At 39.0% G+C, this 11,117-nt stretch overlaps 1 protein-coding gene across 1 annotated transcript; it reads right to left on the bottom strand.

The window, feature by feature from the left end:
* Positions 1-4,537: 4,537 nt before the first annotated feature.
* On the bottom strand, positions 4,538-9,104 carry LOC138108397 (adenylate kinase 9-like). Its single transcript, XM_069011000.1, has 5 exons — positions 9,031-9,104; positions 6,192-6,388; positions 5,506-5,675; positions 4,726-4,780; positions 4,538-4,593 (listed from the first exon to the last, which is right to left on the bottom strand). Exons 1-5 carry the CDS (start codon positions 9,080-9,082, stop codon positions 4,555-4,557), a joined length of 513 nt encoding a protein of 170 aa, XP_068867101.1. The 5' UTR covers positions 9,083-9,104; the 3' UTR covers positions 4,538-4,554.
* Positions 9,105-11,117: the final 2,013 nt, after the last annotated feature.

Genomic DNA, 11,117 nt, shown 5'->3' with positions numbered 1-11,117 from the left:
CTCTCAAATTCAGACAAAATATTTTATTTCTAAGATTTCATGGTTAAAAAACTGGCCTGAGAAAGTGTCATGTTCACGGGCCACATTGCAGCCATGCTGGTGCCTGACGGCAACACTCCACGTGTTAATCAGTGGAAATACAGGGTTCACACAAAAGTGGGGCGGGTGCCTTTCAGGGAAAGAAAAACCTGCAGTCTGTCATCAAGGCCAACAGGCCGATCTCTTGGGTCCTTATAGGGGCCCATCATGGCAGTCCCCAGGTAAGGGATGAGTTGGCAGTGCTCCATGAACTGCAACAGCTTCTTCCTGTACATCTGCCGCACTGGCTCCGAGCTCCGGGGGTTGTGTGCTACAAGAAGTTAAGCAGCATGTTAGTGTCCCCTGTAAACTTTGTGGAATTACATTACAGAAATTTTCAAAGGGACCAAGTCTACCCCTGTTAGTATTACCCGTGGTACAGATAAACACCCTACCTGTTGGTGCCAAGCCAAAAAGATAAAGTCTGGTATTTCAGAAACTTTCTGACTCCAGAAGAGTCATAATCAGAAAGATCGGGCTTTTGTAAAAGAAGACACAACAAACATACTCAGCTCCTGTCAACTTCCCATTTCTCAGACTGTGAGATGCTGGTGAAACTCCAGGCAGTGACAAATTTAGGCAGTGTGGCACACAACCTGAAGTGGCACAGCCTGAGGATAGCCCAGGCCTGGCATGGCTGGCACTGGGCCGCTGTGTCCTTGGCACGGCTGTTCCATGACCTAAATGTTTTGCCCATACAAGGGCATATGCCATACAAGGAGGTCAGGTTTGATAAGCAGGACTGTGACCAACATGGCTTCATGAGAGGAAAGTCCTACTTAAAAACCTGACTTCCTTGTATGACAAGGAAATAACCCACCTAGTTGACCAAGGGAAGTGTGTTGATGTAATCTTTTTGAATTTCAGTAAAGCTTTCAAATTCTTTCACAGGATCCTTCTGGACAAAATGTCAGGCACAGAGCTGGATAAACACATGGGAGAGCAACTGGCTCACCAGTCAGACACAAAGGCTTACAGGGAATGTGGTGACATCAGACTGGTGACCTGTTACTGTTGGGTTTCCCACAGGGCTCCATTCTCAGTCCTGTGCTCTTGAACATCTTCATAAATGACTTGGATATAAGACTGGAAGGGAAACTAAGCAAGGTCACAGATGATACAAAACTGGGAGGAGCTGTTGACTCCCTTGAGGGCTGGGAGGCCCTGCAGAGAGACCTTGGCAAGTTAGAGGACTGGGCAATCACCAACCATGTCAGATTCAAGAAGGGAAAGTGCTGGATTCGGCATCCAGGATGGGACAACGCTGGATGTATGGACAGACTGGGGAATGAGAGGCTGGAAAGCAATGCTATGGAAAGGGACCTGGGGCTCCTGGTCAATGGCAAGTTTAACATGAGTCAGCAGTGCCCTGAGAGCCAGGAGGGCCAACAATGTCCGGGGGGGCATCAGGCACAGCACCGCCAGCCAGGCAAGGGAGGGGATTTTCCTGCTCTGCTCTGCACTGGGGCGGCCTCACCTCCAGTGCTGGGGGCAGTTTTGGGTGCCACAATGTAAGAAAGACATTAAGCTATTGGAGAGTGTCCAAAGGTGAAGGGCCTTCAGGGGAAGCCGTACGAGGAGCAGCTGAGGGCACTTGGTCTGTTCAGCCTGTAAGAAACTGAGATGAGACCTCACTGCAGTCTTCAATGCCCTCATGAGGGGAAGAAGAGGGGGTGGCACTGATCTCTTCTCTGTGGAGACCAGTGACAGGATGTGAGGGAATGGCCTGAAGTTGTGTCAGGGGAGGGTTAGGTTGGATATCAGGAAAAGGTTCTTCACTGGGTTGTGTGCCCACAGTGGTTGGGTACTGGAACAGGCCCCCCAGGGCAGTGGTCACAGCACCAAGCCTGACAGAGTTCAAGAAGCGTTTGGACAAATGCCCTCCAGGACATGGTGATTCTTGGGGATGGTCCTGTGCAGGGCCAGGAATTGGACTCAATGATCCTTGTGGGTCCCTTCCAACACAGCTTATTCTGTGATTCCATGATTCTGTGAAGAGCTGACCAGTAGTTTGGAGGAGGAAGGTTTCTCTCTGCCCTAAGCCCTATTTTGGCATACATAAGTATTGAGTGCGAGTCCTCAGAGTACAGTTTATTATTTTAATTCCTACCCGGAGGCAAAGGGGAAGGACTGAGCCAAATCATAACCATTTTTTTCCCCCTATGGACAGTATTTTATATCTCATTAAAAAAAACTGGACAGCATGAAGAACTATGCTATGAGACACTTCAGCCCATTAGCTTTAAACTGTAGACAGGTACATTTAACAGTTCTGAGAGATTTTTCAAGCACAGTGGTATACAGAGCTCTTACAGGAGTCTAGCGTGAAGGACACTCAGTCACTCTAGTGATGTATGGTTTACTAGTCTCTTTCCAGGAACAAACCCCTCTGCATTTATGCTTGATCACCTGTATCTTCTCAGATATTGAAAGCAATCCAGTGTTGTTGTGAGAAAAGCTGAAGGAGGAACTAAACCACTGCTTCTTCTCCCCTATTTAAATTCGAGATTAGGGAATGATGTAAATTGAAGATGAGAAGGTTTAACTTCACATAGAAATAGGATGAAATAAATTTCCAGGGGACTACAACATGAAGCACTTTGATCAAATTTTTTGATCAAGAATGGCGCGACTACTCTGAAGAGATGCACAGTAATAAATAATGCTGTATTTGCAGCAAATCACAGAATCACAGGATGAGTCAGGCTGGTAGGGGACGACAGTGTGTCGTCTGGTCCAACCTCCGGGCTCAAGCAGGGTCATCCCAGAGCACAGGGCACAGGATTGTGTCCAGAATATTTCCAGTGATGAAGACTGCACAACTTCTCTGGGCAATGTGTTCCAGTGCTTGGTCACATGAAAAGAGTTCTTCCTCATGTTCAGGTGATTTGTCAGTGTACAGGAATGCTGTATCTTAAAGCTGGAAGCAGTCCTACCCAGTGCTAGAAGAAGATAACTTGTTTTCCTGGATTCCTATGGTCAAACTGTTTGGGGCTGCATGAGGAGAAGAGATTTCTTCACTTGCATAACCTTTCTGGTTCATTATCCACTGCTAATAGTGATTTAATGTTGCAATATATGAGCAAAACACTCTTAGCATGGGCATCCTTATGTTAGCAAAGCTGTGCTAACAATAGAATGAAAACAGCCTTTGTGAATGAAGCAAACTACAGTATAAAAGCAGTTTGGTGGCTTAGGAACTGTACATTTATAGAGGGGCTTACTATGTACCTGCCCTGTTCAACAGTCTTCCTTAACAAAGCTATGCTAGCAAAAAAATCTGTGATAGTTCAAGAAAATTCTGGAGGGCTCTGGAAATTACATGAGGAAACATAGGATGTGAAGAACTTCAAAAAATAATTAAGATTGGTATTATCTAAAAGAATAAGTAAAAATGTAAAATATGAAATGCCAGGTGAAGTTCACCCAGTGAAGAGGTTGGCTTATAAAAGACAAAACTGGTGGGTTGGAAGAAATGGCAGTCTTGCTCCCGAAATCTCCAGCAGTACTGGAAACCAGCCCAAAGCTATAGTAAAGCTGCAAACAAGGATATTGAAATTAAGAAAGCTGGCACTAGTTAAACTGATTGCAAACTATTAAAGGCTATTATCGGCAACTGATATCTCCAGCTGAAAAAACCCAAACAGAAATTCTAAGAAATAGCAAAGATGAACACCAGTTGACTATCTATATTGTATCAGAGAACTTAAATCATTTCTATAGTTATTTTTATAGCATGCTATTTTATACACTACCTTTTAAGTGGAAGGAGACAAAAAGCAGAGCAGTTTCTTTCACACTTAGGAATGGATACTTTGGCTTAAGGCTGCCGACTTCATGGAGAGCTTTTATTAGAGAAGTTGCTACTCCCTAAAGAAATAGAACAGGTTTAAAAGACCATTACAGAAATCTGGAACAATGCCTTATCCTGTTGTAATATAGATCTAACAATACAGGATGATACCCTAAGCTGGTGAATAGTAGAAGATAACAAATTAGCATAAAATAGGAGGGCTGTGACCATGAATAATTTTTTTATTTATTCATGTGTCAAAGTGTTACAAACTACTCCTAAATTTTTCCAGGTAAGCTTGTGTCTCTGCTGGTGTTAAAAATCCAACCAAAATGTACTCTTACAAGATATGATAAACAACTAAGTCAGAAAATCTATCATATAATACTGCAGCTTATTATCCCCCCTTACAGTCTTGTATTTTTTCCATTAAAGCTACAAATATCTTATTATTTTAAGGCTTTTAAAAAAATTCTCTCAATTGTAACTACAAAATTTTCAATTTAATATAATACCATTAATAAACATAAGACTCAAATGCATTAAAAATTTAAAAAGCTGAGTGGAATATGCCATATATCACAAAATCATATTTTAAAATAGAAAAGCAAAAACTGGCCTGTTCAAGGTATCCAGCCAAAGGAAGTGTAGTTAGTAGCATTGGCTCTTGTTTTGGAGGGAGTTTATGGGGAAGCTTCAGATTCCAGTACTTCTCTGGTAATCTAACCAGATAAAAAGTAAGCAGTAAGCACTTTTAAGATGTATAAACAGTGACATGATTAAAGATTAAAATGCAGTTAGTGTATTCACCTCATAAACTTCTGAAGTTTTTCTTCACTTTCAAAAATATATACCTTATCTTGGTATTTTGCTGCATACTCAGTGTTGCCAGGCACCAAAGCTTCATATCTGAAGAGATGGAGCAAGAATTATTCATTCACAGAAAACATAAAACATAGTTTGTGTGGTGTAAATTCATGAGCTACTGGCAGGCTTCTGGTAATTTAACAAGTGTGGCAACTACAAAAAACATAGCAATTGGATCATCCAAGTTTCCACTACATGATTGACAGTACAAGGTTCAAAATCTGATAGAATCTCTGCCTCAAAATCTGCTTATTAAGGAACTTCTACAGTGCTTCTTTAGACCTCCATTTAAAATGCCAATCATAGTTGTTCAGGAGATTAAGAAGGGATAACATAGAATTGGCTATTATGGTTCCCCTCTGATGAGAAATTCTTGCACACTGAGGAAATCTGTATGACTTTGTGGTGGAGCTTTATGAAGCTTCTACAAAAATCATAATAGCTAGTTTTGCAGCTACTAGGGATTTATGAGATTTCTTTGAACCTTTAAAGTCTTATGATAGAGAATTCAAACTATATCTGTCCATCTTCATCATGAAAGACACCAAGCCAACACAGATCCTTGTAGAACCTGTAGCCATGGAAGTATTAAAAGGTGATTTTATATTGATTTCCAAAGCCACAGGCACAATACAAAAAACTGTAATTGCTTTTCCTGTCCAAACCCTAAACACTACTAAAAAGTACTTCAAAAATGTTTCCTCATTAATGTATTAATATAGGACACATAGTCTGTAATTCAGATTATGAAAACTCTAGTGACATACCTCTGTTTTCCATCTAGGTAAGTGACTGGACAGTATCCCTGCATTTCAGCCTTTACAGGGAATAACGCCTTCACTTCTGCCACAGTCAGTTTCTTTGGTAGCATATGTGGGGGTGGGAGAGGGTGAGATGCTAGTGATGACACATAAACCTCTGGTCTGCTCAAGAATTTCTGTTGAAAAAGAGATATTTTTATCATGAAAGAAGCACTGTAGGACTGTTAGTCAGACTCCAGAGGACTGGCTCACACAATTTAGAGACCTGGTTTTTGTACAATGCAACAATGTGTTGGCACTGCTGCTGCTCTTGGGTAATTTCTTTTCCAACCGACTCTCAGTTGAAATAGTCACTATCCACCCACCATCCATCACTATCCACTGCTCTCATAAGCCACTTTCTAACCCAGTCCCCCAAAACAGATGGAGAAAGGAGAAAGTTATTGTTTTCAAACTAATGTTTGATCTGTGACAATTTGTAAGATGAGCTTTAGTTTAATGGTGTCTGTGCTGCATTTTGTCTGCCGAGATGTTTGACAGCAGAAGCTTGCAGAACAAAAGCTTGAATGCCAACAACAGTGGTCTAATTCAAGTTGCATATTACCTATTTCTGTATGGAATCAAAGAATCTAAGCAACAATGTGCCCTCTTCCCATAATCCCGTCCTTTTTGACCTGCTTTTTAACACCTACTTCCAGTTCTTCCTGTGAAGCCATTTTGTAATAGTGCCCTTGAAATTCTGCAGCAAACTCCAGCGAGGAACTCACAGAGCAGTCAATCAGTTCACCTTTCTCTGCAAGGCTGACAGGACAGTACTGTCCACACTCCCCCAGCCGATCCTGCAGCTCCTTGGGAGTGATGCATAAGTCAGCAATGTTGGCTGCTTTTCCTGTTAATGAAAGCAATTAATGATAATGTTTTATTTATGAGAGACATAGAAACATCAAACAATTCTACTCAGGAATGCTACAGTTTAGAAGGTAATTCATACTTTGAAAATTATATGAGATAATGAGAACTAAAACAGCAATTTGATAATAAAATGAAGTTGCAAGTCATTTTACTAATTAATTCTAATAACATTTTTGTAGCATTTAAGAAATATAATAATTAATAACGATGTGGGATACTCTGCATGCTCAGCTTATTAGTCTATGTTCTTCTTCTTATTTATGATTTACTGTTTCACTCCTTTGTGTTACTAAGGAACATTTCAGCTATTATTTTATTTCTTCTCATTGGTGAAAAAGAGTACAAGGTGTGATGAAAGCCTCCTCTTTATTTTTCCATATTTTGCAAATGCTACAGTCTATCTGGAGAAAATATATTCAAAATCTTGAATAAAATGTCATCTCAAACCCAAATTACTTAAAAAGCATGCTTTTCAAGCCTGATGTGTAAAAGGTAAATGTATTTTATTATTTTTGATTATGACTCTGATTTACAAGATGAGTGCAGCCACAGAGCTGTAAAAGTTAATCCAAAAGGTGGATATAAGATAAGGAAGTCTGTTAGCCCTTCAGAGGAATTCTAGTTAAATAGTACAGATATGTTTAAAAAGTATATTTAATCCTGACCAATGCTGACACACAAAAGGTCAAGTGGGAACTGTGCCATTTTAGAATAAAGTGGTTTTCTTCCCAAAGCCCAGAAATTAACTCAGATGGCATAATTAAGCTTATTTCTGGATTTGAAATTAACATCTTCCCTCTTCCTTCCTCTTCCTTCACTAACACTAAAGTGAAGCTGCAAGTTAGAGTTGCCCTTGTATGCTTTGGGGTACTCTTTGTGATTTACCACCCCGTGTTGCCAAATCTACCATGGACCAAGGAGTCTGACTTCATTTAGCAGATTTCAGTTACCCTGTTCTCTGGAGGATGGCCTCAGACTGTAGTTGCCTTTGCCTTCACTCTTTTCAAGAGATCTCTTCAAGATCTCTGCAGATGAGACTGAAGAATTTAAGGGTATGTATGTGCTCAAGAATTAGCCTCATCCAAAGAAAGGTGAAGTTGCATGCACATAGTAAGTACACTGCTTTTTAAAGAAACAAATATTCTGGGAAACTTCATTTTTCTTTTACCTTCTTTTATTCTTTCCAGGTATATCTGGATTTGTTTAACAACCACTTGAACTTCCTGCTGAACTTTGTTCCAGACCTTCCACTTGCTATGTTCAGCGTCAATCACACACCAGTTCTGATGTTCCTTCATATAGTAAGTTCTAATATCATCAATGTCCTGTTTATAGCAGGAATTTTTAATAGCTAGAATCTGTGAGCTGTCATGTTCAGGATAGGGAGGTCTAAAGACAATGAAAAATAACTGAGTTAAATCTCAAGATTAGATAATTTCATTGAATTTCAGGTGTAAGTTCTAGAGTTCACAATAAATTCTTTTTACAAAATTCTGCTTATTTGACACTGTAGAACATATTTGAGAAATATAAATTTCTTATTGAGAATATTACCAGCTACATGTGAAAAGCAGTGTACTTACGATCAGTTCTGTTCAAAAACAAAGAACAAAACCTTTTCTGAATATGTCCCAAATACAACTCAATAATTATTTTGCAAAGGATTTAGATGTATCAGCACATATTACCTAACACACACTACAAATACACCATTAAATGGTACCCTGATATTGCACATTTGATTTGTACTTAAGCCTATGAAATATAATTAGTTTGGTATTTAAAAGGAAGTTTAAAGTAAATACTTTCAAAAACACATCACTGATTTAATTTTTTGCAATGCAAATTGTCTTTAGTCTTTCAGTAAACAATTTAACATTGTACTGATTACTTGATAAAAAGAAAAGAGACAAAAAGAAAAGGACAAAATGGAAGAGGCATGCAATAATACTCCAAGCTATCTGGAACTTCTTAGAAACACTTCCTTTAATGAGAACCAGATTCTTACACAATTTAATTTTAAGGTGAATGTTCTGTTCTTTTTCATTCTCTGTCTGCTTATAAACTACTTACTGTTCTTCCTCAAAAACAACCCACAGCTCTTTAAACAGAATATTTATCTTCTCAGAAAAACAAAGAAGGGAATGAACTGAATTTAAAGGCTTAGAACTCCTGAATTCTGTACATTACTAAATAAGGATTATTTCCATATTTTTAAAAGAAGTCTAAGTCTTAAAAGAGAGCTTATTAGATGAAGTATCAATTTCTTTTATGATAATAATTGAATTGATGAAAAATAAATTTCAGCAGCAGAAAGGACTGACAACATTTGTGATGTACAGTTTCATTAAACCAGTTAAACTAAGCAGTGGGTGCACAGCATTGCACATTTGTGATCTCAGTCATACAATCGAGGGATCTGGCCAGAGCATGCCCACAAACACCTTACATCCCTGTTTCTGGTCTATGGAAATCAAAGTATTAGAAAGGAGAGGGAGTGGTTCCCATGTCTTTCATATGTGGAGCTCAGAGGCAGCTGGGTATAGCACTGAGGCACACAAATAGAGATATTACAATATCGTGTAGAAACAACCAAATTCTATCAGGGAGTATCACTACCGGTTTGTGCTTTTCTTATCCAACAGTGCTCTTCTGGACACTTCCTTTGCATCCATGTCTAATTCAAAGATTTTCAGTGGGATTATCTTGGTTGATTCCAAGAGATTTACATGTTGTCTTGTTAGAGGATATCCATCAATTACAACTCTGCACACAAACAGAAACAGAAAAATAGTTTTCCTAAGAAGTGAGTTTCCAATCAACCAGTAAGTCTATGTATATTTCTAGTACATTTTCCATGGAGACAAAAGTCTACACCCATGCCATGAAGTTATCACTGCTCTCACGTGATAGGCACAGTCTTCACTTCTAAGAATTTACAACCAAATTTTAAAAAATCGAGTAGGTAGAATAAGAAATAGTAATGAGAAAAGGAAATGCACAAAGGGCAAAAGGTAAGTTGATGGCCGTGACTTAAACAAATGGTGTACTTTAAAATTCTGACACATCAATCATTCAGAAATATCATTTTTACTTTGAGAAGTCTCCATGTAGATTGGGAGGAGCATTTTTTAAAGTGGTAAGTATGATTTACTACAGTATTTGAAGAGTTTTTAAAATCATATTGAAGAAGAAATGCTTTTCACATATTAGGCAATACTGGAACAAAATACATGGAAACAATATTCCAGGATTTAACATGAAAGAGAAGATGAAAGAATTCTGATCTCAAGCACAAATAATTTTCAGATATTATTGCAGAATTGCCATTCTCTGTAACAATTCTCCTTTTTGGGGAGAGGAGTTGAATTTCCTGAAATACTGATGATAAAGCTTTTTAAGTCTGCCCAGTTTCAAAGGTGTGGTGGAGAAAGAGCCTAGGATCACATATGAATGAGGTGGAAAGACCCACTGGTTTCAATTCCTCCTTAATAACTTCAGTTGTTAACAAAACCAGAAAAAACTTGAACCAGCTTCCATGATCAGAGAGAATCAGGTGTGTCCAGGTTGGTTCTGGAGTTGGTGGGAAAGAGACCAAATGGTGGTTCTCAAAGGACAGTAGAAGATACTGGCTTATTGACTGAAAAAAAAGTAACTGTCATAAAGTATATTACTTGGATTTACTGGAATATGGTTACTTGAAAATTGCAGCAAATTATGCTTCAGTCTCATTTCCCAGAGCAAGAGTAAAAAATCTCCTTTTGTACAGATTATTTTCTTAATGCAAAAACCACTGGTGTGTTTTAGTGAAATTGTTTTACAGCGATAACATGGGAATCCATGCCTGTGAAGGGACTGGCATGTCTTGGAGAAAACCCCAAAACCCCAAGAAGATTCTTACCCAGTAGCATTGTCCATGTGATTTAGCAGAGCCACATCTAGAGCCTGGATAGCCAATTCATCAGGTACAGTGAGTCCTTGGAGAAGGTGGGACTTTACCTTAAGAGCCAGCTCGCTCTCTGGCTGGTTGTTTATCACAAACCGGATGGCATCTCCTAAGGACAGGCGCAGGAATCCATAAACACTCACAAGTTTCTGGGCAACTGCAAAATATTTTGATTTCAAGTCACAACTTTTAAGGTTAGCAACATCACAATCTGGCATATGCACAGGGCATGCCCAGTGCACTAACACTATTCAGTTTAGCACAAACCTCAGCAGATACAGTCAATATTATTACAGTGTGTTAGAAAAAATGCTTCCACTGCTGCTCCTTTTACAGAACAGCCCATCAGTTACATCATTTATCCAGGAAATGGGAAATACGGCAAAATTTCATCCTAAATATGAGATAATTTGCACCTGTCTCTTTTCTTCCTAACATCCTATTCTAATCATTAAACTATGGTTTAAAATTAATTTCCTCCTCCAGTCAAAGGCAGATACATGTGGATTGACAGAGTAGTGGAGGAGGAAGGGGAGGGGAGAAGGATGGAAATCTAGGGGGTTTTCTTAATCTAGAAATTTGGAAACAGACTGGGGAGTGGGGAGTTTGGGGTCCTCGTCCTTGATCCTAGGAGTATTTCTCCATTTTACATTAGCTCATATTGACTGAAAAAAATAAGAAACAATTAGAAAATAATAATAAATATTACAAGGGGTATAAATAGTGTAGGTCCAGTTTTTCTAAGTGCAAGTCCAGGTCA

The sequence above is a fragment of the Aphelocoma coerulescens genome, chromosome 3 (genome assembly GCF_041296385.1).
Source record: "Aphelocoma coerulescens isolate FSJ_1873_10779 chromosome 3, UR_Acoe_1.0, whole genome shotgun sequence".
Lineage (NCBI taxonomy): Eukaryota > Metazoa > Chordata > Aves > Passeriformes > Corvidae > Aphelocoma > Aphelocoma coerulescens.
The sequence above is the reverse complement of the archived record's forward strand: the minus strand, read 5'-3'. Positions and strand labels throughout refer to the sequence as shown.

Bases quoted from the DNA above. Each gene is read 5' to 3' on its own strand.
- LOC138108397 (XM_069011000.1), bottom strand. From the start codon at position 9,082: ATGCAAAGGAAGTGTCCAGAAGAGCACTGTTGGATAAGAAAAGCACAA. The intron at 5,676-6,191 runs GTAGGTGTTAAA...CTTTTTCAACAG, and splicing joins CTTCACAGGAAGAACTGGAA to AAATTCTTGAGCAGACCAGA. The intron at 4,781-5,505 runs GTATGTCACTAG...CCATCTCTTCAG, and splicing joins TACCTAGATGGAAAACAGAG to ATATGAAGCTTTGGTGCCTG.